This window comes from Anolis sagrei, chromosome 4 (assembly GCF_037176765.1).
Source record: "Anolis sagrei isolate rAnoSag1 chromosome 4, rAnoSag1.mat, whole genome shotgun sequence".
Taxonomy (NCBI): domain Eukaryota; kingdom Metazoa; phylum Chordata; class Lepidosauria; order Squamata; family Dactyloidae; genus Anolis; species Anolis sagrei.
Window position 1 is genome coordinate 130,064,755 of NC_090024.1, and position 26,999 is coordinate 130,091,753.

The 26,999-nt window shown below is 40.2% G+C and overlaps 2 protein-coding genes across 5 annotated transcripts in view; one reads left to right on the forward strand and one right to left on the reverse strand.

Annotated features, from left to right (window-relative positions):
* KLHL20 (kelch like family member 20) lies at positions 1–24,552 on the reverse strand. Of its 2 annotated transcripts, none has more exons than XM_060774381.2 (13): positions 24,389–24,552; positions 22,215–22,343; positions 20,806–20,871; positions 17,592–18,165; positions 12,524–12,682; positions 10,556–10,650; positions 8,847–8,962; positions 8,116–8,299; positions 7,528–7,671; positions 7,303–7,436; positions 5,637–5,845; positions 4,817–4,923; positions 1–1,862 (listed from the first exon to the last, which is right to left on the reverse strand). In XM_060774381.2, the coding sequence occupies exons 3-13, from the start codon at positions 20,826–20,828 to the stop codon at positions 1,778–1,780; spliced, it is 1,830 nt and encodes a 609-aa protein (XP_060630364.1). In that variant the 5' UTR covers positions 20,829–20,871; positions 22,215–22,343; positions 24,389–24,552; the 3' UTR covers positions 1–1,777. The 2 variants fall into 2 exon arrangements, with proteins under 2 accessions (XP_060630364.1, XP_060630365.1); XM_060774382.2 differs by having other exon boundaries at positions 24,339–24,552.
* Positions 24,544–26,999, forward strand: part of ANKRD45 (ankyrin repeat domain 45) — a 17,293-nt gene continuing 14,837 nt past the window's right edge. The window contains exon 1 of one of the 3 annotated variants that reach the window (XM_060774385.2): positions 24,544–24,683. The gene's annotated coding sequence lies outside the window, so the exon portion shown is untranslated. Of the gene's footprint in view, positions 24,722–26,999 lie in introns of all 3 variants that reach the window. The other 2 variants (XM_060774386.2, XM_060774387.2) reach the window with 2 other exon arrangements.

Here is a 26,999-nt window from a genome sequence, read left to right on the forward strand (position 1 = left end):
AAGAGAACGCACACACTGAGATTTTATTAAGATAACACTATTTATACAAGTTAACTCATGCTAGAAAAAGCATAAATGATATGTAAACACTTGTTTACAGAATACGTTTTCTTTGTAAAGGTGCAAATATTCAAAATGTAAACAGAAGAATGCCAACCTTGAGGGCAAAAGGAAGGACATGTCACCCAAGAAACATTTCTCAAATATCCACTTGTATTCTCTCCCTCCTCCCCACTGGCATTTACCCAAAGACTCTGAAGATACTGAAGTTAATTTTTTAAACTATTGGTTTAGTATCATTGCATTGCCTTTCAAAGTCTGTAACAGTGAGAAATATGAGCTATACTGGAATGCAATGCCTACCTAGCCAGCAAAGTGAATGGTAAGAGACTGCCAGTCCAAAATATCTGGAGAGTCACAATTTCCCACACTTGTTGAAACAACAAGCTCAAAACTATTAGCTGCTGCCTGCTTGAGACTACACAAACAGGACACTGTTTGAAACCATGGCAGCTCATAATCCACAAGTGGCGAGCTATACATATACCTTTTTAAGGTTGCAGTGACTACAACTGATGTAATCCCCTTGTCAAGAAGCTAAAGTCCATTTTAATGATAAAAATGGCAATCTAAGCAAAACGTCACAATGTTCACATGGTAATTCCAGCAACCTTTTCTGAAGACAAAAGCAGGTCTCATTTTGCCTTTGAATACATATGTTGATACCAGAACAGTGATGTCACCCTCCAAATCCTAAGCTACAACTTTTGGCACTGACTATTTTGGCTAGGAACCACAGCCCAAAATTTGGAGAATCATACCCTTACCCCTCCGTCCTCACAATCAAAAGGCCGTGCATCTGATAAGCCTAAAAACTATAGAGAGCATAATCCACCCAGGCATTCTCTAATACAAACTCCGCTCAAATGAATAGATACTCTGTGCTCTAGCATTGTTCTCAATCAGTTCTTTCAGGATTATATGAGAAAACTTCCTGAAAGTTGACAATCTTTTTATTCTTCCAGTAACACCATAGATTTTTAATCTTTAGCGCTTACTGAAGTAGTCCCCATAACATTGATGACTATACTGGATAGCTCTGTGCTTTTTCAAAGATCTTAGCTACAGTTCACTTTACATAGCCTCAGCTAGAAAGTCGTATGTATGAACACTAACCAACTACCTGGAAAATGTAATTTTTAAATCATGGTATCAAAAATATATTATACAAATTAAATGAAACAAGCTTTAACTTACCGAAAAGTTGTCTAATACAGTCACTGTAGATAAGTGATGTGAAGCAAAATTCACCAACAGCATCTCCTATGCAAGCTCTAATTAAATGAATAGGCTTTATACAACTTCCATTCGATTTAATTGAGCAAATACAGAAGACAATCATACTTGACGACTACTCTGTAACCAAAGAGACATTCTTCTTTCACCAGGGCAGATGTCTTGTTCTTCTCTCAGCAGACTCCTCTGACAGAATGCACCTATACTTTGAGGTCTTAGGTCACTGCTTACAGTAACATTAAATTCCTGTTTCTTCAGAAAAACAGTACATTTGGGATGGGGAGACAAACTATTCCAGGTAGTTCTCTGTAGCTAGTGTAGGCTGTGTAACAACAGTAGAGGAGGGGAAATATGCTTGCAACATCAATTACTGTCCCATAGGAAGAGGCACCAGAAAAAATATGTATGATCTCATTTTACTAGAGTCAGAGCTCAGAAGTCACCAAGCTGATCAGTTTTAATGGATGGTAGATGTCTCATTTTACCATATATGGGATTCACAATGTGTCATTTTGATAACTCCCACGCCACCTCCAAGTCGACGATAGTTCATTCCTCCGTACAGTCTGCAAAGAAAAAATATATTCTATTACTTTAACTATTATTATTACACAAAAGGAAAGGCAAGAAGTCAAGCCTTCCCCATTGGAGGGCAAGATATGAACACATTTTGATTGAAATGGGGGACAAATGGAAAGAAGCTCTCACATGATGGCTGTGTAAACAGTAGTACCCACTTGTTCTCTCTTAAGAAAATCTAATTCACATGCTTCTTCCAAATCTTGCAGCAAATGAACCACGGTGGTGCAATGGGTTAAACCCTTTTGCCGGTTGAACTGCTGACCTGAAGGTCAGCGGTTCGAATCTGCAAGACAGGGTGAATTCCTGTCTGTCAGCTCCAGATTCCCATGTGAGGACATGAGAGAAGCCTCCCATAGGGTGGCAAAACATCCGGGCGTCGCCTGGGCAATGTCCCTGCAATTCTCTCTCACCAGAAGCAACTTGCAGTTTCTTCTGACACGATTTTTAAAAAAGCAAAGAAATGCGAATTCTTTTTTTCCTGGACAATGAGTTTAGCAATCGCTGAAGCAGCTCCTATGGCCATTTTTTCAACCCACAAACCCCATCAGAGACTCCCTATCTGGATACTCCCAGGAGTAGTAGTGCAGTGTTTAGTGAACAACTTTAAAATGCTACCAAACCCCCCCCCCCCCCCAAAAAACCAGAATGGGGCTGAAAGCTACTTCCATTTGGGATTTCTTTTCCATCTTAAAAATGCTTTGGGTCTACTGTTGCCAAAACAAATTGGCACCCAGATCCTCCAAGGAGCATTTATGTTTTAGCATATCTAAGCTATCATCATAACCATCATCATCTTTATATATATCCCATCTTAGGGACTCAAGGAGGCTAACAACTGGCATCTCACCTTTCACTTTAGTCTTTCTAAATGCGAGGTTGTTATTAGAGTAGTTGTAGGAAAAATTAAGATATTTGAAATGAGTTCTTCAACTACCTCTGCATCCCCATATATTGGGCCAATACAATGGTGAATAGTGGTACAGCATTTAAAATCTTTAAAATCTTGGTTTTCATTTTTAAAATAGGTTACATTCCAATACCTGGACACTAGAGAATAAGTCCTATTGAACTTCTAAAAAAACTTTCCTGTGACTGGGCTATAAGGCAACCATGTTGAATCTACATTATAGTCAAGGCCAGGTAAAATCACTAAAGCTGGAAGAAGGAAGCATGAAAAGCAGAGTACAGAAACAACTTTTCTTGAGACTCAATTTGAGTTGTTTTTGATCTCTCTATATTCTAGTTCCCTAAAATCAGGACTCAGGGTGGGTTGCAAACTAATACCATATTGATAGAATATACCAACTTTCTCTTAAAATGTAATTAAGAATAACATCAAGAAAACATTTTCTTAGAAACAGTCTTAACAAAAACTGACCCTCAAGGACACTGCGGTCCATTTTTAAAAAATTGTCTTGTTCCCAGTTTATCTGCTGTAAGGATTTCTGGGAGTTGAAGGCCAAAATACCTGGGGACCCACAGACTGAGAACCACTGCATTAGAGAATATGTGGGGACATTAGGAAAAGACCAAATCTGGTTTTTTTTTGGGGGGGGGGGGGGGACAGAATAGGGTATGGCCTCCAAGGTCTCCAGAGGGGCCAATGTGGTATCATAATCCCAAATGTTGCCCCAAATAAATGAACACAAGGAAGTACATATAAGTTTCCTTCTCCTCCATGCAGCCATCTGCATCCTCCCAAAACATCTTCAGAGATCTTGGGGGAAACATCCTGAACATGGTAGGATGGAATAGGAGAGACGGCTGCTGACAAAAGTAACAAAAGAGCATCATCATGTTTCCGAACTATATTTGCATCCCTTCCTACACTTTTGGGATGTTAGCAGGAAATCTTTCTATTTAAGGCCTGCAACTGTTTCAAAGCCACGTCTTACATGAAATAGAGACGACTTTCATGTTTATAATTGGGTCCCGTCTCCAAGTTATCTCATTATGTACAAATATGCAGATACAGATATTATTTAATCAGATTTTGGATTATATCCTTTGCTTTTGCTACATCTCTGCTCACTATTAATGCCATCCCATTTGTTCTTATTTCCAGTGTGTTTTGCTCAGGAAATGCCCCTTTCATGTCCTCAAAATGTGCCATTTCTGTCCCCTTTAGCTTGCTCACCCTAAGTATTGCAATGTTTATACATTCTATTCCTTGTTTTACTATGTCTAGCTCCCCAGATTTCATGCTTTGGACATTCCATGTTCCTATAATATGTATTGTGCCCTTTCACCTCTGAATAGGTCAACATTGAACATCCTTTTGGTTTAAATCCAAGTGTCATCAGCCTCAGCATCTTGACTCACAGAAGCATGCTGTCCTACCACTGTGGCAATGTAGTATCATGGTGCAAACCCTACTCACAGATATACAGTATGGCCCAAGTATGGGATACGTTCCTTACTGTGGAAGAAGGAGAATATGGATAATAGTGAACCTTACTGAGATGAATGGCTTCTGCCAAACTCACATAGTCATGCTGGAGAATCCTACAGAATATGTGTATTATAGCTATATGAATTTTGTGTTTACACATAGGTCCCATCTCATTTTGTACAAATGTGCAAATACAGATATAACCCACCCCCCTCCCTCGCAAATCCAAAACATTCTGGCCCCAAGTATTTTGAATAAAGGATACTCAACTTATATTCCTTGGTGGCCCCATCCATGTATTAACCAGCCTGACCCTGCTTAGTTTCCAAGTTCAGATGAGATCCAGTACCTTCAGAGTATATAGGCCTTTAAGCTGACCAGAATTTTACTAGAGTTTGATTCAAATCTATTGTTTGCTGAAGAATTGGAAAGGAAATATGATGGGACAGTGAAAGTGGGAATGTGCAAGGTCTGGCTTGTTCAGATACCGCTAAATCTTATACCCAAGACCCGCAATTTACTCTCATGGCATTTTATTGTGTTTACCTCCATGTATTGGCATCCGGATCAAACACTTCAATGGTCTTCAAATAAGTTGTGCCATCAAACCCTCCCACAGCCATTAGTTGTCCATTCACAACTGCAAGGCCAACCTAGATGATGACAATTAATTAGATTATTTGCATAAATTGTGATACTGCATTACAGGTTTCTGAACTGTTTACAAAGACAAAATCTTCTATAAAACATTTTTAGTGGGTGGGTACAGTATACAATGCACCTTTTCTCTTACTGGAGAATGTGTCCAGTAAGTGCTTGCATGGGTAAAACTGAATAGTTTGGTTAATTTATATATTTGTTGATCAGTCGATACATATACACAACCTAGACTTCACAGAAATGTTCTGTCTTGGCCTCATCTAAGGACATCCCTCAAACAGTATCACAAATAAGTGTGCAACTATTTAAAGACCTACTTTGGACAATAAGGATTGTACAAAGCAGCCTTTATCCATAGATCTCATTTTAACACCATCCAAAAAGGACACAAACTTCCTTTTAAAACAGCTTTAAAGCTTATTTTAAAATATTCTGTCTGTATACCATTATATCATCTACTAGTACTACTAGTACATTTTAAGAAAAAAACTGAATGTGTTCTCCTGTCACTGAAATAATGATAGACAATTTCTAGTACAAAACCTGCTCACACTAAAAGGAGGTAGCGGTTTTTTAAAAAAACTTCAAAATGTAAATATCAGATTATGCATTTCTTGTCAAGTCAATCCTGCCCAAAAAGCCCTCACATGCATGGCAACATAATAAGGGATGAGCAGGAAAAGCAGAAAAATGAAACAAAACATACCCCACTACGACGTGATGTCATGGCTACAACAGGAGACCACTGGTTGGTTCTGGGGTTGTATCGTTCGGCACTGCTAAGTTCTGTAGTATCATCCCTGCCTCCTACTGCATAGATCATGTCTTGATATACTGCACAACCTAAATGCTTACGTCGGGTGCCCATGGGTGCAATTGTATGCCAACGATTCTCCTGAGGATTGTAGCGCTCCACTGTGGAGAATGTTATGATAGTAATCAAGCAACAGAGCAGTGGTAAGCACAAAACAAGGAACAAAACAACAACCCATCTTCTGGCCCCAAACATCAATGAATGAGGCAAGTATTTCTTCATGATCATTAGAAAAATAAAAAAGTATTTTGCCAAATGAAAGCAAGACTAGAGATTTTTCAACAGATTTCCCAATTCCACCATCTAAGACACATGTGTCAAACTCGTGGCCCGCAGGCTGAATCCATCCCACTACGTCATTTTATGTGGCCCTCCAGATGCTGGATATAAACTCCTGTATTCCTTATCATTAAACATCATGACTAGAGCTGATGGGAGTTATAATTAACATTTGGAAGGCTGCAATTTTTTTCTGTTAAGTCAGGATAATGGGGTTTGGATTTAGACACAAGGCTTGTGGTATGATGCTTGATGTTCAAATATCACTCTTGCCCCAACCTCAGAGCCACAAATGCTGTTGGGCTGCAATTCTCATTATCCCCAGTCTGCCTGGGAGATAATCAGAAGTGATGAGGGTTGTCATTCAAAAATATCTGGGGACCCAAATTCAGTAAAAGTGAAAGAGCACTGACAATCCTGTGTGTTTGTGTATATGTGTTTTCCCTGCGTGGTCAGCCTGTGAATCACACATTTGGTATATTCCTGCACTCGCGCAGGCAGCAATGAACACTCACGAGACTGTTTTTCTTTTGATGGTTAGAGTAGCCCCGCCCCTCTCTCCCCCTCCACATAAATAGCCCTACCACGGGGCTACTGACCAATTCTTCTAATATATATATTTCTTGTCCTCTATATCCATGGATTCAACGGTCCTATGAAGGCAACCATGTGAGGCCTTCAGTAAAAATGAGTTTGACACTCCTGATATAAGATGACAGAGCTATCTACATACTAATCAATACAGAACTAGCCAGATAGGGCAATGCAATAAACATGTGAGCTAGTCTTTACTACTATGTAATAGGAATATTCTCAAGATGGCCGAAAGAGCAATCCATAACTAGAAGATATTCATACAATGGCAATAATGGCTTCTGGTTCAATGAAAAACAGGTCAGAGATGGTGACTGAAAAGACCTGTTTCCCTTTCATCGTTGCGACTGAATGAATAACCCACCAGTTGTATATTGTTTCTTCAGCTTTTCTAAAATGATGATTCACAGGAATAAGTATCAATCTTTTATTTATTTCCTTAATTATGTGTCTAACTCCCAGTTTTAATGTATTTGCTTTTTATTGGTTGTATGTTTGTGCAGCATTTAATGATTGCCTACTTCTAAGCCGCTCTAAGTCCCCTTTGAGGTAAGAAGGGCAGGTTATAAATGCAGTAAATAAATAAAATAAATTCAAAGGAGTTTCATTCAAGTTCAGGAGCATCTAATGGGAAACCTTGTACTATTATACACTCTTGTGTTAGTAATTCTGAAATGGGAAATACCTGTATTCAGAGGTGATGTTCCATCAGAGCCTCCAACAGCATAAAGGAAGCCTCCTAGCACGGCAACCGCCACTCCAAGGCGCCTAGTGCTCATGGAAGCCACTCGAGTCCATTTGTTCTCTTTTGGGTCATACCTGGAGGAAAAGGAAGCACCTCATATTAAGTGTGACCACTTGCACTTCCTTCTAAGTGGCAAAATCTTTCTTCCCCTCTTTCAAGAAATACCTTTCAACTATATTGAGACAGGAGACACCATCTTGGCCACCCACTGCATACAGGTAACCACCAAGAACTGCCACTCCAACACTGGTCCTGCAGGTGCTGGTAGGTGCCACATCACTGCTCCACTGGTTGGTCTTTGGGTCATATCTAGAAAGGGCAAACACACCAGATCCTTAGAATAATCTCCCCTCATGTTATTTGCTTGTGGATGAATTTTCTTGCTACCTCCAATCTTTCCCTCAAACTCTATTTAACCCTTTTACTAGAGCCATTTAAAGTAGGCCAGTAACCCAGAAATACAATTGTTTCAGAAATTTTTAATTTTAACCCAACTTTTATCATTGTATAATGGTTATAACTAATCATTCCAGTCATAACTATTACTCATTGTAATAATTGTTTTTATATTATTGCTGGAATACTACATATTGTTTACAGTGGTTTCTGGTGGGTTATGGAGTGCGAGGTGGCAGGAAAACTTTAAAAATGTCTTTCCAATAAATAAATACTTAAATAACCAAGTTATTAGCTATGATCTCATCAGGGAGATAAACACCTGACAGCCTGATATTTTGTCTAACAACAACTTACCTTTCTACACTGTTAAGATAGGAAGAGCCATCATGTCCTCCCACAGCATAAAGAAGGTCATCCAATACACTGACTCCAACACCGCACCGCCTTTTGCTCATGGAAGCCACCATCCGCCACTCGTTCGTTTGGGGGTCATAGCGTTCAACACTGGAAATGGCATCCCCACTGCACCAGCCACCCACTATGGAAATCAGATTGTGTGGTAAATGAATGGTAGGATATAATTAAATACATATAGGTCACCAGAACCTCAAAAATATTACATTCTGATCCCCTAAAATAAATGTGCCTAAATGGAGAGAATTTGGATTCACATTCTTGGATTCACAACATAAGATAGGAGCATTGAGCAAATTAGAGCTATCACATTTAGATTATATGTAAGTGGAAATGTGTGATAGAATTTCACTACATTATGATACCTAACAATCTACCCTCGAAGCAATTCTATATTTTTAAAGGTTAAGATGATTCTCAGGAAATTATCTGTCCCAGGTAAAATTAGTGGGAATATTTTTTTTAAAAAAAAGTTAAAATAATCAAGTTTACAGATAGGAAAAAGCTTGAAAAGAACATGATTCCTGTAAACATCCTATCTTCTTTACTGTTTACAAGGGCAAATATCCTGTGGATCAAAACAAAACTAATACTATTGACAAGAAGAATATTCCCATCTCAATTTTTGCCTCACTAACCAGCTCATTGCAGCAGTTTATACATGTGCATACCTGCAAAGAGTACTTCTCCGCAGCGGATAGGTTTGCGTGGCCGAGTTCGTGGTCCCTGCATCAATGGTCGTTCTTGTGGCAATAGCAGATAATTTTTGGCTTCATCCACTAGGTCCCTGTCCAGGAAAAGTCATAGGATATTTTTTATTCTCAAAAAGTCATTTAGCAAATTACTGAAACTATTGTTCCAAAAGCCAGGAGGCAAATTCAGAATTTGTCAAAACACACGCACATATATAGAAGGCTGCATAGTTAATGATGATATTTTAACTGGCTATTCTAGATTAAACGTTGCAACATTAAATTGGTAGCAAGGTTTTCGTTTGGAAGGTATGTCATAAAAGTTAAATGCTTCTCTGAATCAATTGCAGGTTTTTGTTCTCAGAGTAATTTAACTTCTTATAAAAAAAGAAATATTAGCATTAATTAGGTTAAAATTCTTGGATTAGCCAGTTTGTCTTCACTCATGAATAGTAGCCAGAAAGTTATATGCACAGGCCGATTAAACGTGCAATCCTTGAATGAATTTAGCAGCTAGACTGTTTCACTAAATTCAGTGAATTTACTCAGTTTTTATGGGGGACTAGTTCCAGGACTCCCATGGATATAAAACAATGCAAATGCTCAAGTTAATTTAAGAATGGGATAGGGCAGCAGCAGAGGTTAGGAACTACTACCCACCTACTTGTTTCTTTGGGCAGCTTCTGTGAACGATGAAGCAGGGGCCTCATCACTAATCACTATGTTCCTGCAGAAGCTATTCACTGCTTTGTGATTAGCTGGGGCAGTAGTACTTGTGCACAGTCAGTCACTCAAACAGGAATTAGCAGGAGCACTGACGCCAAGCGCCATGTCGCTGTGGAGCTGCTCGCCACCTTGAGATTGGTAGTGGTGTCCCTGCTCATTCCTTCACAAACTACAGTGTAAGAGTGCCACTGCTGAACACAGGGCAGTGAGCCTCTACTGCAAGGAAATGGTACTCAGTGGCAGTGCCTCTGTGCAGCAGTTCACGAACAACTGAATGAGAGCACTGCTCTCACTGATGGCAGCAGGCCATTTTTTCATGTCAGGAGCAACTTGAGAAACTGCAAATTGCTTCTGGCGTGAGAGAATTGGCTTTCTGCAAGGACACTGCCTAAGGGACGCCTGGATGTTTGACTATCCCATGGGAGGCTTCTCTCATATCTCTGCACAAGAAGCTGGAGCTAACAGATGGGAGCTCACTCCACCCCCTGGATTTGAACCAGCAACGTTTCAGTCGGCAGTCCTGCCGGTACAATGGTTTAACCTACTGCACCACCAGGGGCTCCTTATGCCATAAATGTCAACATGGGACATACATCTGTTTTATATAGGCAAGTTCTACAGGAGACCATTTTCCAAAGCGTTTGGCTAAGCAGAAACAATACAATATGGTTTATAAGTCTTAGAACAAAAAGCTGTGAGCAGGAGGTTCCAACCTGTTGGTTTCCTTGGCCATGTGGGTAGAATTGTCTTAGGCCACACATAAAATATACTAATACTAGCAATAGCTAATGAGCCAAAACCAAAACCAAAAAAACCCCCAAAACTCCATGCATATTTTTTGTTATACCCACCACCATAGATAAAACAAACAAAAAAGCCTTTGCATAACTTCTAACAGAGAATGCAGCCTACAAAATTTTGAGTTCCCAAAATGTTATTTCCTACCATCAGTAATGACTTACCGACATTCTTCATCACTTTTAATTAGTGGATCAGAACCAACTGTGCCTACCAGGAACTTTGGACTGAGCAGCGGCAAGCGGACATGTTGTAATACCTGTAAGTCAAGAACGGTGTTACCCTAACAGTTTGGGGAGTGTTTTCAGTGACATAATAACTGAGTTGGAGATCGGCTAATAAAATGCCAGCCCAGAGGTGGCATTTAAGAAGCTGATCTTCAACTCAAATGATACATGCCAAGACTATTTACCTGGATTGTAAAAAGTGTATGGAAATTTACTAATGCTTTGGTCGTTTTTTAAAAAGAGGCTGGACACATTTATGGAGGACAATGCTCCATCTAGACCAGTGTTTCTCAACCTTCCTCCTGCCGCGACCCCTTAATACAATTCCCCATGTTGTGGTGACCCCCAACCATAAAATTGTTTCCGTTGCTACTTCATAACTGGAATTTTGCTACTGTTCTGAATTGTCATGTAAATATCTGATATGCAAGATGGATTTTCATTCACTGGACCAAATTTGGCCCAAATACCCAATAAACCCACATTTGAATACTAGTGGGGTTGTGGGGGGATTGAATCTGTCATTTGGGAATTGTAGTTGCTGGAATGTATAGTTAGCCTACAATCAAAGAGCATTCTGAATTCTACCAATGATAGAATTGACCCAACTCTGCACACAGAACTCCCATGACCAACAGAAAACCCTGGAAGGATTGGGTGGGCATTGGCCTTGAGCTTTGGAATTGTAGTTCACCTACATCCAGAGAGCATTGTGGACTCAAACAATGATGGATCTGGACAAAACTTGGCACGAATACTCAATATGGCCAAATGTGAACACTGGTGGAGTTTGGGGGAAATCGACCTTGACATTTGGGAGTTGTAGTTGCTGGTATTTATAGTTCACCTACAATCAAAGAGCATTCTGAACCCCAACAATGATAGAATTGGGCCAAACTTCCCATGACCAACAGAAAATACTGTGTTTTCTGATGGTCTTTGGTGACCCCTCTGACACCCCCTCGCGACCCACCCAGGGGTCCCGACCCCCAAGTTGAGAAACACTGATCTAGACTATGGATAAAGTTTCTGAATGACTTCTAATACTTCAGCCTATATGCCTCTGAATACCAGTTGTTGAGAACAAGAGCTGGAGAGTGAACTTGCATTCACATCCTGCTGAACTCCACAAAGGCATTTGGTTGACTGCTTTAGAGAAAACTATACTAGAACACATGGACTTGTCAGAGCAATGTTCCTTCATTTTTGATGTGTATAATTTTAACTGGATAGAAATACAGAGTCCTGTGATAAGAATTCATCTACTCTCTTCCTCTAGTTCTCATAAGAGAAACAATCTTCCAAATGCTCTAGATATAATTTCTTCAAGCGGAGATCAAATGACTTTACAAAGCAGTAGTACTAAATATATCTAACTAATGTTAATGATGTTAGGTGAAAAAAGCATCAAATGACAACAAATAATTTCAACTCATTTGCCTTCCACAATCAGAGCACTGGAAGGGAGGAGCAAGTTTGCTTCCAATAGGTATAATGTTAACCTTATGCCTTTCTTATAATTGAGAAGTAGAAAGGTTAAAGGAGAAACCCATAGAAAAATTCAGCAAAATGGCTAGTTCTTATTGTCCTTCCTAACTAAAGCCCTTAATGTAGATCCCACCCTCTTGTCTCCCTCCAGCATTTCATTTAAAGACCCTTCCACACTGTGTCTATATCCCAGGATCTGATACCAGATTATCTGTTTATCACAGGTTATCTGGCAGTGGGGACTCATATATTCCAGCTTAAAGCAGATAATCTGGGATCAGATCCTGGGATAAAGGACCGTGTGGAAGGGTCCTAAAACTGGAAGGGATGAAAAGTATAGCCAAGTCAAATCAACCATATCTATATACATTTGTAAAAGAAGCATACATAAATCATTTAAGAAAAATATCTGATTACCTGGGGGAGTTGAGGTCTCCTCTCTTGAATGCTGTATTTAACCCAAGCCATCACAGCACTGAACACCTGCTCCTCACTTCGGACATTCAGTTCATCACTTGATATTATGTCAATGAGTTGGTTGGCTGGAAGGAGCATAAACTCCTCACTCTCCATCACCTGCATGGAGATATAGAAACACAGTTATGAAAAGCTTTTAAAGAAACAATCAGCATTTAGAACTGGAGAAGTGACATAGTACTAAAAAAGCACTCTGACACAAAATGGGGAAGAGTAAACAATGAGGACCAAAGTCACACTAGGACATCAAGAAGATTCATAATTTATGGTTGTGTTCCTGCAGGCTGTTTCTGACATAAGGCAACTCGAAACTGAGCCAATCACAGAGTTTTCTTAGAAAGATTTGTTCAGAAGAGGTTCTCCATTGCTGTCCTCTGAGTTAAGTGTGTGACTTGCCCAAATGGAAACTTAATCCAGACAAGGCTGTTACTAGGCAGTTGGAAAGCAGGTCAGGGAATAGGGCAGTGATTCTCAACTTTCCTAATGTCATGACCCCTTAATACAGACCCTCATGTTGTGGCAACCCCCAGCCATAACATTATTTTTTTGCTACTTCATAACTGTAATTTTGCTACTGTTATAAATATCTGATATGCAGGATGTATTTTCATTCACTGGACCAAAATTGGCACAAATACCCGCTATGCCCAAATTTGAATACTGGTGGGGTTGGGGAGGGATTGATTTGTCATTTGGGAGTTGTAGTTGATGGGATTTATAGTTCACCTACAATCAAAGAGCATTCTGTACTTCGCTAAAGGTGGAATTGAACCAATCTTGGCATACAGAATTTCCATGACCAACAGAAAGTACTGGAAGGGTTTGGTGGCACTGACCTTGAGTTTGGGAGTAGCAGTTCACCTACATCCAGAGAGCATTATGGACTTAAACAATGATGGATCTAAACCAAACTTGGCACGGATACTCAATATGCCCAAATGTGAACACTGGTGGAGTTTGAGGAAATAGACCTTGGCATTTGGGAGTTGTAGTTGTGGGATTTATAGTTCACTTTCAATCAAAGAACATTCTGAACCCTACCAAGTATAGAATTGGGCCAAACTTTCCACACAATACCCCTAAGACCAACAAAAAATACTGTGTTTTCTGGTGGTCTTTGGCGACCCCTCTGACACCATTGAAAACAATGGTCTGCAGTTTGGGGGTAATTCTGGACTCAGAACTGAACCTGCAGCCCCAGTTTCCACAGTGGCCAGGAGTGCCTTTGAACATCTAAAAGCGGTGCACCAACTTTGCCTGTTCCTTAAAATGTCATATTTGGCCATGGTGATACATGCCTAAGTTACATCCCATTTGGATTAGCGCAATGTGCTCTATGTAGGGCTGGCTTTGAAGAGTGTTTTGAAACTTCAGGTGTCTACAACAGTTTGTCTCTGGGCACAATTCAAAGTGACGTATAAAGCCCTATATGGCTCAGGTACAGAGTATCTGGGAAATCCTATATCCCAGTACAAACCCAGCTAGGGAGACCATAATGCCCCCCCTCCTTGTTGCCCTTCCAGGAGCAGGCTAAAACTTTTATTCAGGCAAGCTTTTAAAGAAGGAACATTTTAAAATTGAGCTGGGGTGTTGTGTAGTGCTTGATGTATTTTAATAGGTTTTTTATGGCTTTACTGGTTTGAAGTATTCTTAATGCCCCCATGTTTGATTCTATTTTAGTGTTTATATGTCTTAGATTTTAAATTATGCATTGTATTTTTATGATAGTTAGCCACTTTGAGGCTCTTTTAAGAGAGAAGAAGTGGCATATAAACAACAACAATGGTCACCCATGGGCCTTGTAAATTTTAGGATCCTTGAAGCAGATCATTACTAGAGCCACAGTTGTCCAGAATAATTTGGAAGCAATGATAAGAAGTTCTAAGACCCTGGTGAAAACTAAAGGCACAAAGTAAAATTGATCTTATCCTTTACTAATCTTTCAAATTAACTCTGGGAATATTCAATGGTGGGTGAGAGTAGGAAAGAGGGCTCCACTTGAGTAGAGAACAATTCCATCTAGTAACATAACTACTTGTAGTAAATCAAACTTGTAGTAAAATCAAATGTCAGAAAAGAAAGGGTCTGAAACAAAATTACCTAGAGTAAGTAGATACATCTGAAAAGTCTTCCTGTCCTGGTTTTGCAGCAGAAGACAAGATGTCTCAGAATTAGGAGATAGACTAATTTGATCCCACCTCCTTTGGATTTGCATCCTCTAAATATACACACAGAGGCCATGAGTGCAAATGCACTTCAGAGGAAACCAGAGACTCCAAACTAAGCTGGTAGTGAAAGCCAAGCCACTGACAAGTTGCAAACATGTTTATATTTCTTCTAGACTCTGGATAAAACAGGTTTCTCGGGGCCCTTCCAGACAGGTAGTATATCCCAGGATCTGATCCCAGGTTTTCTGCTTTACGCTGGATTATATACATCTCCACTGCTAGATAATCTGAGATAAACAGAAAACCTGAGATCAGATTCTGGGATATAGGGCCTGTCTGGAAGGGTCCTCAGAAGACAATAAAAAACTCAGAACAAAATGTCTCTATCTCACGAGTGATTTATAAGATTTAAAAGGAAACATGGACAAAAAATGAAAACAGGGAGAAATCCCCAAAGAGGAATGCAAACAGCCAGCATGTGTATGTTAGAAAAGCCAGAGTGAAGAATGAGCTCTGGCTTGGTTAGAGCAAATAAGAACATTAAAAGGGCTTCTTTGTGGTTATGTCTGCAGCAAAAGGACGAACAAGGAAATTTTGGGGCCACTCCATACAGAGAGAGAGAGAAAAGGCAGAACTAAATTCACAGCAACCCAATCAACACATTCTTTGTCTTGGTCTTCCCCTCCAAATGTTAAGAGTGCTGAACATGGAGCTGATGGGGCAGAGGATGCAGTAGGGTAAATGAAGCACAGAATAGATAAGGGGGCAGTATAAGCACACTGACATAGAATCATAGACTTGGAAGAGGCCACAAGGACCATCCAGTCCAATCCCCTGCCATGCAGGAAAAGGACAATCAACGTATTTCCAACAAATGTTTGAATTCCTAGCCATGGGATCACACTGTTTTCCCTTAAGTTTACTGAAATCAGCTTTCATAAGTGCATGTCTATGTTTTACCTCCCCTTTCTGCTGTATAACAAACTCTAGAAGAACATGGTCACTTCCATCTTAAGGAAACCACCACTTCCATCCCATTTATCAGGTTGTCAGTGTTAGTTAGGATCAGATCTAAAGTAGCTGATCCCTTTGTTGCCTCTTCCATCTTCTGGACCATGAAATTGTCTGCAAGGCATTTGTTAGACCTGATATACTTTGTTCTCCAACAAATATCAGGATAGTTCAACTCTCCCATTACTACTACATTTCTCCTTTCTGAACGTGTGGTCATCTCTTGCAGGAAGGAATCATCCAGGTTCCTCATTCCAGGCTGAAAACCTGTAGTAGACCCCACAATGATATCTCTGGTTGAGAGCATCTGAATGTACTCAGGTATTCTCAACCTAATCAAAGCAGGTGAGATGGGATGAGCATTTGTTGTTACTTTGTACTGAATTGTGAATACTTTGTATTCTTTATGTAACACAAGATCACATATCAAGCTATACTAGAAAAAGGTCCCAGAAGAAAGCCATTCCAAAACTATGTGGTATCATAAGAAGCCCATAGAAGGAGAGACAGAGAGCCATTGTTCATGTCTGCTATGTATTTTCAGTATTATTAGCCACATTTTTTTTGTCATGTCAGGAGCGACTTGAGAAACTGCACAGAATAAAATATATTGACTAGAGAACTGTTAGAATTCTTAATATAATCTTACTTTTAATATTAAGCACACAAGTACTACAGGTAATCCCTGGGTTACAAATAAGATAGGTTCTGTAGGTTACTTCTTCAGGTGAATTTATATGTGAATTAGATGTACATTTTTAAATGTAATCCCAGCCCATTTTTTTAAAAAATGGATAGCATAGGGAAGGGTTACCACCTTTAATGTTTGTGTTACTGCCTGTGCCCCTAAAACACCAGTGGGAATCCCTTTCCCCCCACAATAACTCTTAAAGGAATGAATTACCCTTCCGAGGACTTCCTGTCTCTGAGACAACAGGAATTGAAAGGAAGTGAGATTAAATCTTTCTAATGTGGATGCAGACAGCACTAAAAATCTAACCCCACACCATATTAACAAAAAATAATTGCATGGAGTTCTTCCTTGAATGCTACTTGGACAGTTGTTTGTCTAAACATATTTATTTTTACCTGTGGAAGTAAATGTTTAAACATTTTTAAATACTGCAAAATGTCTGGCATGCATTGCTGGCTGGCACATCCTGGGCCCACCAAGCCCCCCCCCCCCCCACACACACACACATTTGCTACCAGGAGTCGAATATAAGTCAGGTGTTTGTAACTCAGGGACTGTCTGTATATGTATTTTATCAACTATTATGTAGTTACACTTTGAATCGAAATAAATGTAATTCTGCAGATTCATGAGCCTCAGATAATCTAAATAAAGAATGTCACAATAAAAGTAATAACTCTACTAAAATGCATTTGTGTTGCTTCAAGCTTGTTCATGTTTACTAATTTACAACCGATATTTGTAAGAGAGAAACAAGGAGTTTATCATAAAGAAGGCTGTACAGATTTTTCAGACATGGTCTATAAATATGAGAACTGTAGTGGTATAAAATGACAGATAGCAAGAGAAACACTGATTGATACCTTTTTTGAATGACCATATTTCTCTCTACATATCACGGTGAATGCTATTTCTCAATGCTTTGAGATGTGAAAAATATTTTTCTTACATTTTTAATTTAACCAGCAGGGGAAAAGATTCTAAGCCTACTCCCTTTCCTGTGACGCTTTCTGTTTGCTTTTACTGCAAAGAAGTATCCTAAAATGCGATCTTCCACCTGCACTGGTTTAGTTCTTTTGACCACTTCATCCTACTGCATATGTAGATAAGGCCTCAGAAACACAGGGCCACTTACCTCTTGGAAGTTATGTTGGGTAAACTTGTCAGCAATTCTCAGAAGTTCTCGACAAGAGTGTGTATCAGCAAATGCTCGAATGCCAAGGCAATTGGAAGGATCCAATTGCCGTTTTAGAAATTCACAACAGGCTTCCTGGATTTCTGCTAGTTGGAGGAGGCAGGCAGCTGGCAGTAGAGTCTGAACATTGCCTTCTTCTACTGTGATTTGCGAGGTGTATGCAAAGTCAATCAGCAACTCCATGGCCCTTTCATCAATGTCTCTTATCACCACTTCAGTCTGTCGACTCTCTGCCAGCTCCCCTGTGAACATGGCGCGGAAGTAGGGGCTGCAAGCTGACAGGATCACCCGGTGGGCATAGATCTTCTTGGCCCCCACAACCAGCACCACATCACACAGCTCTCGGTGCTTCCGCAACAGGTTGATGACCTCCAATGTTTGCCGAGGGTGCTTGTCTGAGATGTAAGGCATGCGAGCAGGCTGCGGCACTCCTTCAGGCAGTTTGTTGGGATCTCCAAGGGTGCAACGGCTTGTTACATCCATTCCGGTTTCACCTGCTCGATTATTGGTACACCTGGCAAAGCAATATATAAGTGACACAATAGGTCAGACAACAAAGGCACCCAAATGTATCAGCCCAGACAAGCCTATACAAAACAGGAAAGAATATCCAGTCAGTAGCTGAAAACATTTCTTTCCTCACAAGCATTATTGGGTCTCTGACACTGACATGATTTTTACTGCTCCCCTAAACATAGATTATTAATATTTATATCTAATTTATTGTATTATAGTTGATACATGTTCATTTTTCAAGTATTTCTTAAAAACTGAAAAATATATACATTTGGTAAAATAAATAAAAAACACAGATCTTTCTCTGATGTCTGATTTCTCTTTCCAAGGCTTCTAGTGAGAACAACAAATGCTGATTTGGTGAGATCAGCAAAAACTATCTTTAGAAAATCAGCCCAGACCCATATTTATGAGGGAAACATTCTGGAACTTTATGGATACATGAAACTGTGAATAACAACCAACCCTATTAATTTCAATGAGAGGAACAACAGAGACACAAACGTATTAAGTGAAATCCTAGATAAATGAAACCATGGATAAGTAAAAAGGCATATATCAGTCCTGTGGATACAGGGATCAAACTGGATTGTTGTTTTTATATGACTTCATTAAAAGGAAAAGGTACTGTTTATTATCTGAGCGGAGCCTAAAAGGGGGCCTAGACAGCGAAGGATAGTCCATTTTAAGGGGGTTGAAGAAATAAAAGCATTTCCTTGTGTTTTGGAAATAACCCTAGTTTATGACATGAGAAGTGTGTGGGGGGGGGGGGGGAGATAACCAGTGAAAATAGGGAAATAGGTTTCCTTCTTCAACTTCCCCCGCCCTGTAAAATGGACTATCCTTCTCTGTCTAGGCTCCCTTTTGAAGTCCACCTGGGGAGGAAAAAAAAACCAGTGTCTAAGGCCCCTTCCATACTGCCCTTTATCCCAAGATCTGATCCCAGAATATCTGCTTTAAACTGGAATATATGACTCCCCACTGCCAAATAACCTGGGATAAACAGATAATTTGGGAACAGATCCCGGGATATAGGGGCAGTGTGGAAGGGCCGTAAAAGCATAGCATAATTTTGTTATGGCAAAGGAGGCCAACTAGTATAACCTGCATTTGAAGTAGTGGGGCAGTTGCTGTTAAATATAACTCTGGAACAAGGCATACACACATACAAATAACTGAAGGAATCCAAAATCAATATTTTAGTACAGTATTTCAGTTATTTTTATTTATTTATTTATTTACTACATTTGTATACTGCCCCTCTCAGCCGGGAGGTGACTTGAGGAGGGTTCACAATTGGCAATCAATGACCCACAAAATAAAATACAGTCAAAACATTACATATAATAGAAACCATATAAAAGCAATAAAACAATTAAAACCATAAAGTACAAGTCCTCAGCGTCTCATCGTTAAAATCATTTTCTGTCGCATCGTCCAATCGTTCCATAAGTCTCAATTAATCAGTTATACTCCGTCTGCAAATGCCTGCTCAAACAGCCAGGTTTTAACTCTCTTTCGAAATGTTATACGGAATATCAACCTCCTCCTAACAAACTGAAGCTCAGGAGAATAATTACATCAGGTAGATTCAGAGGGATAACCTTGACAGAGTGCTAATGCCATTGTGGAAAGCCCGCTATGGAAATCTTAGAATGTACAATGCTATAATGCTGTTTCTTTTAAAAAGTAGTTGGGAGACAAAAGTGACAAGAGAGAGGATGTTCTGGTATTCTTACTGACAAGTCAGGCTTAGAAAAAGAATTTTCTAACTATTATTCACTCAATTAAAAACAACAGGTTACATTCCTTTTGACAGGTTGCCAATAGGATTATGCACAATGAAAGTAGAGCGGAAACAGAGAAGGATGATCACATTTAGGTCTCTATTGCTATTACTGGTATATAAAATGAGCCAATGTTGATTAAATATTTAGACTATTGTACTCTAGTATTCAATAATCATCCAAATCTAGGGATGAGGAGAAATGACAACACTGAGGGTGGCTGTAATAAAAAAGTATCATTTGAATAAGATCTATCCAAACTGGGGAATGGGTTCTAAAATGGAAAATGTGCTTTCAGTGCAATATTTTTGAGATAGAGAAATCAGGGCTGAGAAATTGTATTGGTCCTGTTGACCGTAACAGCAAGACAAGTTTAAAAAGTTAGCAATGTCAAAAAGTCAGCCCCACTCAAAGTCCCACTGTCACATCATGAAGCCCCTTCTTCACAATGATGATCTTAACTTCTCCAATGCAGATAAACACTGATTCCTCCAAATGCTGGCCAGGCTGCTCCTGCTTTGGATACTGTGAGACAAAGTGGCATGCTAATTTAGCAATATGTTTGGTGACCCCAATTTAGGGTCTTCAAATCATGATTTCTGCTAGATTCATATGATGTGAGGCCTAAATTAGTGAACCATGTTTAAAGGTATTATTCCATCAAGAGGCAACTACATTTTCAAAACCGGAGCACTGAGCAAATAAAACAGGCAGCTTTACATTATGGTCATCTGGAAATTCAGCTGTAGTTTGAGTTTTACATAATTATTATAATGAAGTATAAAATGTGGTTTTGTGTAATATCTGAACCGAGCCAGGATGTCATCAAATAATTATTTTCTTTAACTTACCTGCGCATTGGCTTTCCGTCCATGCACCACAAAGAGAAGTCTTCAGCCTGCACTTTGGTGCCTGGCCTAAAAAAATAAAGAATGCTTAAGAATCCATTCTGCTGACGTCTTAAATGCTGAAGTTATGGTCAGATCCAAAGATGTTTACATGATTACAGAATTGACATTAATGCATGAAATATTGATTTTTGTTTCCAAATGACTTGTCCATTAAGTGTATTCAGGCACTGCACATGTTTTTAATTGAGAATAAGGCTACAATCCTGACCGCACATATACTAGGAAGTAAGCTTCAATGTACACAATGGGATATAATTATTTAACTTCTGAATGTTGTTGTTTTATGTAAATTGTGTGTCATTGATTTTATAAATGCTGATGTATTATATTTTATGTTTTTTGTATGGCACCATCATGTGCTGCTCTGTAAGCCGCCCCGAATCCCTGTTAGGAGATGATAGCAGGATATAAATAAAGTTGTTGTTATTATTATTATTACTATCATCAACATGTGTTGGACGGTACTGTACAATACATTCCACATATATAATTCTACTACCTCTCTGAGTCCCCTTCAGGGTGAGAAGGGCAGCATATAAATATCATAAATAAATAAATAAATAAATAAAGACTACCATCAATTCTTTTCCACATCAAAAGCTGCTTTATATGGTTCACTTACCAGGGAGAACGTTGTAATGAAATATTTCTGAGAAAACACATTTTAAGACTGGGGTACACTAGTGTTTAGAACATATTCTTCAAACTATTTTAAAAGTTTTTAGAAGGGGCAGCTGATGCCTATTCGGTGCTGGGAGGCAAAATGCAGGGCAGCTAACAGAAGACAGAGATAGAGGCCTCTTCCACACTGCACTATATCCCAGGATCTAATCCTAGATTATCTGATAGTGTAGACTCATATAATCCAGTTCAAAGCAGATAATCTGAGATCAGATCCTGTGAGACAGGGAAGTGTAGATCCATTCAGAGAGTCACAACAGACAAAAGCAAAGCCACTCCTCCTTTACAGAGGAAATGATACAAATCAAATTTCAGTCCACAAAACAAATAAGTTTGTAGGAAAGGGTGGTAATCCACAGATCAATGCATAACCAAACCTACAAATCCATATTCCCTCAAATTTCTACAAATCCAAAGTGCTAAGTCCCATTTCCCAGATATATTCACAATAATTTGTTTGCTGTCTGTAATATATGTTTGCTATAAAATACAAATATAAATATAATTGTAAAAAAAATGAAATTCTCAATTGTTTAGCCTAAAATATAATTTTATACCTAACACATAAACATATCTACACGGCTTAACATGCTAAATGTGTAAAACTAGTATAAATACCATCTTTTACACTTCAGACATTTAAAAATAAAACATATTTAGTCACTCACTGTTGTGATGACACTGAGATAAATTGCAAGATGTAAATAATCACAAATCCATTTCTTCAACTCATGTTCTCATTGAGTATTGCAGGTCTGGTAAAAATCTTGATGTCTGACAATCCAGGTGCCTAAAAACTACATGAAAATAGCCAATACTGTAACATAATTTCCAGAGTTTATCTTAAAAATAGTACCAGAAAATAAGACAGTGACTACCCCAGAACTATAATATTTTTAAAATTAATGTTAGCCAGACTTTTCAAAACATATAACAACTTGAGAGGAACAATGCTACCAAAATGAATAAAGCGGGGGGGGGGGGGTGTGAGATACATGTGCAACTTGTGAATCTTGGGCATGTTTAGCCTGAAGAAGAGAAGGCTGAGAGGAGACATGACAGCCATGAGTTATAGGGAGGAGGGAGCAAGCTTGTTTTCTGCTTCCCTGGAGACTAGGACGCGGAACAATGGCTTCAAACTACAAGAAAGGAGATTCCATCTGCACATTAGGAAGAACTTCCTGACTGTGAGAGCCGTTCAGCAGTGGAACTCTCTGCCCTGGAGTGTGGTAGAGGCTCCTTCTTTGGAAGCTTCTAAAAAGAGGCTGGATGGCCATCTGTCGGGGGTGCTTTGAATGCGATTTTCCTGCTTCTTGGCAGGGGGTTGGACTGGATGGCCCAGGAGGTCTCTTCCAACTCTAGGATTCTATGATTCTATAAGCAGTCACAGTACACTGTATGATTCTATGATTCTATTTCGGCATTTGTACTTTACAAAGGTATATTACATACCCCTCCAAAAGTTATACTCCCAAAATATATAAAAAGTTCCACTTAAAAGAAAGTGGAACTTATTTTGTACTTTTAACTTTTGTTTTTCAACTCTTAATAACAACCATTCAAAAATAAATCAATAAAGCAATTAACCTTCGGGCTTTTTTTTTTTTTCAAGTCCTTTTTTGGCATTGATTTTCTATGGTAAGGATAGAAAACCAATGTCAAGGTTTTTGAGATTCTTTCTTAAATTATGAATTTTGCCCATCCTATGAACTGTTGGGAGGCAGACCACAGTTTTTCTTGAAAAGCTGCATATTTGCAAAAGGTGCAACATGTACAATTGGAAACTATACTCAAATGTACTGCAATGGGAAAATGCATTTTGGAAACATATACAAAAACATACTTTCCTAAATATATGCATGGAAAATGTATGCAAATTTCCATCAGGTAAGAAAAAACAAGTATCACAACCTGATTGATAAGAACAACGAATGAAATGGAAATACAGGTAGGTCTTAGGCCAACAATGTGATGTGGCGGCAAAAGGAGCCAATGGGATTTTGGCCTGCATCAATAGGAGTATAATGTCTAGAGCAAGGGAAGACATGCTATCCCTCTATTCTGCCTTGGTCAGACCACACCTGGAATATTGTGTCCATTTCTGGGCACCACAATTGAAGAGAGATATTGACAAGCTGGAATCTGTCCAGAGGACGACTAAAATTATCAGGGGTCCGGAGAACAAGCCCTATGAGGAGCGGCTTAAAGAGCTGGGCATGTTTAACTTGAAGAAGAGAAGGCTGAGAGGAGACATGATAGCCATGTATAAATATGTAAGAGGAAGTCACAGCGAGGAGGGAGCAAGCTTGTTTTCTGTTGCTCTGGAGACTAGGATGCAGAGCAATGGCTTCAACCTACAAGAAAGGAGATTCCATCTGCACATTAGGAAGAACTTCCTGACTGTGAGAGCCGTTCAACAGTGGAACTCTCTGCCTTGGAGTGTGGTGGAGGCTCCTTCTTTGGAAGCTTTTTAAACAGAGGCTGGATGGACATCTGTCAGGGTGCTTTGAATGCAATATTCCTGCTTCTTGGCAGGGGGTTGGACTGGATGGCCCATGAGGTCTCTTCCAACTCTTTGATTCTATGATTTCTGGGCCAATCCCCAGGGCAAAGCAGGTGGAGCAGCAGCCAGGGCAGGAAGAAAAAACACGGAGAGACCTAGGCCTATCTGGAACATATTTGGCCTAATAGAGTGACATCACTCATCTTTGCTTCCTCATCAACACTCCCTCGCAGCATCCCCCCGCCCCCTCAACTTTAGGCTAGGGTTCAAAGAGGACAGAAGGCCCAACCTCTGCATACATGCAGTAGCGGGCCCTAAACCCCTGGCCGGCCGACCAACCTCCTTCCCAGGCGGGGTCTGAGCCTCCTTCTGCACCGTCCGACGGGGTTCCTTCCTCGGCTTCTCCTCCCGCAAGAGGCTCTCGCAGCTCCCTCCGGAAACGGCTCCTGGCCAGCGCCCCGCCCCTCTCCTCTCCCGTGTTCGCCACCAACCGGAAGTGCCGCGCAGGAAACCCCACGCGCCGAGGAGGTGGGCGTTCCGGGTTCCGTCGCCATGGAGACGGCATCTTCGCTCTGGTAGGCTGAGGAAGACAGACGCAGGGCGGAAACGACGCCGTTTGACAGGGCTGAGGAGAGTAAGAGGAAGGCTTTCCCATGTTCAGGCAGGCAACGTGTACGTGGGCTCCTAATGCTATTTAAGGTTGAGAGGAGACATGAGAGCCATACATAAATATGTGAGGGGATGTCTTATGGAAGAGAGAGCAGGCTTGTCTTCTGCTGCCCTTGAAACTAGAGCTAGGAGCAATGGGTTCAAGTGATAGGAAAGGAGATTCCATCTGAACATTAGAAAAAATTTCCTAGCTGTAGGAGCTGCTCAACAATAGATTCATAGAATCATATAGTTGGAAGAGATCTCATGGGCCATCCAGTCCAACCCTCTGCCAAGAAGCAGGAAAATTGCATTCAAAGCACCCTCGACAGATGGCCATCCAGCCTCTGTTTAAAAGCTTCCAAAGAAGGAGCCTCCACCACACTCCGGGGCAGAGAGTTCCACTGCTGAACAGCTCTCACAATCAGGGAGTTCTTTCTAATGTTCAGATGGAATCTCCTTTCTTGTAGTTTGAAGCCATTGTTCCGCATCCTAATCTCCAGGGCATTAGAAAATGTTGACCATTTCCGCTACCTTGGCAGCCACCTCTCCACGAAAGTCAACATCAACCAAGGTGCTTGTTTATAAAGCTATTGTCCTCCCAGCCCTGCTATATGCCTGTGAGACGTGGACTGTCTACAGACGTCACATGCAACTCCTGGAACGATTCCATCAGCGCTGCCTCCAGAAAATCCTGCAATCTCTTGGGAAGACAGGAGGACAAATGTCAGCATGCTGGAAGGAGCAAAGACCACCAACACTGAAGCGATGGTCCTCCGCCATCAACTCCGCTGGACTGGCCATGTCCGGATGCATGACCACCGTCTCCCAAAGCAGTTGCTCTACTCTGAACTTAAGAACAGAAAACAGAATGTTGGTGGGCAGGAAAAGAGATTTAAAGATGGGCTCAAAGCCAACCTTAAAAACTCTGGCATAGACACTGAGAACTGGGAAGTCCTGGCCCTTGTGCGCTCCAGCTGGAGGTCAGCTGTGACCAGCAGTGCTGCAGAATTTGAAGAGGCACGAATGGAGGAACGTGCCAAGAGGAAGGCGTGTCAAGCCAATCCCGACCGAGACCGCCTTGATCATTTTAGTCGCCCTCCTCTGGACACATTCCAGCTTGTCAATATCTCTCTTCAATTGCAGTGCCCAGAATTAGACACAATATTCCAGATGTTGTCTAACCAAGGCAGGATAGAGGGGTAGCATGACTTCCCTGGATCTAGACACTATACTCCTATTGATGCAGGCCAAAAACCCATTGGCTTTTTTTGCTGCCACATCACATTGTTGGCTCATGTTTAACTTGTCCACAAGGACTCCAAGATCTTTTTTCAATAGAACAGTAACATCTGAATTGAAAACCATAGCATACTTCACATGTGCCCTGTTTGATGGATGGCGGGTTATTATGATACTGCTATAATACAGAACTCTACCATTAGAATTGAAGTTTGGATGTAGAATTGTTTTCCTTAGTTGGATATTACCAGAAAATTGGGCAGCCGCCTTCTCTAAAGTTGCAGAACATCTACATTGTGCCACAACCAGGCTGTTTGTTTTTTTTGTCGTGTCAGGAGCGACTTGAGAAACTGCAAGTCGCTTCTGGTGTGAGAGAATTGGCCGTCTGCAAGTGTTGCGGCATGATAGGAGAGATAATATCAAGAGAGATCCTTTCTGAAGAAAGAAAAGTACGGCTTTATTTCCAACTGGGACCCTGGAGTGGAGCTGTGTCCAAAAGCAACCAGAGTGCCCAATAAAGGCGTTGACTTTCCCTTTTATACACTTCAAATGCAGGCAAACAAAGAAACATGCTTCTACATACATTGGCATCATTCTCTGCGTCACTTTAGCATCATAGCAATATCAAATTCTATCTTCCAACATGCAAAAGGCATGTCTCTGTATTTCTTTCTAAAGAGCAGCATACAGCTTACATTCATCAATCAAGGGGCCTACTTTGACCTGTCAGGAGGGAGGGCGGAATAGGCTCCTTACTTTTTACGTAATCTCTGTTGGTACTATGATGGGCTTATCTCCCCCCTTCCTTGAATGTTCATCCCCCTCCTGCCCGTGCCTTGGACACAGATCTCCTTCAGCATTCTTTCTAATACAGAGAGAGGGAACCTGATTTTTCTATACATTTCAGTGCTTGTAAAGTACATACAATGCATAAATAAATATATTTTTCCTTCAGCATTCTTTCTAATACAGAGAGAGAGAACCTGATTTTTCTATACATTTCAGTGCTTGTAAAGTACATACAATGCATAAATAAATATATTTTTCCTTCAGCATTCTT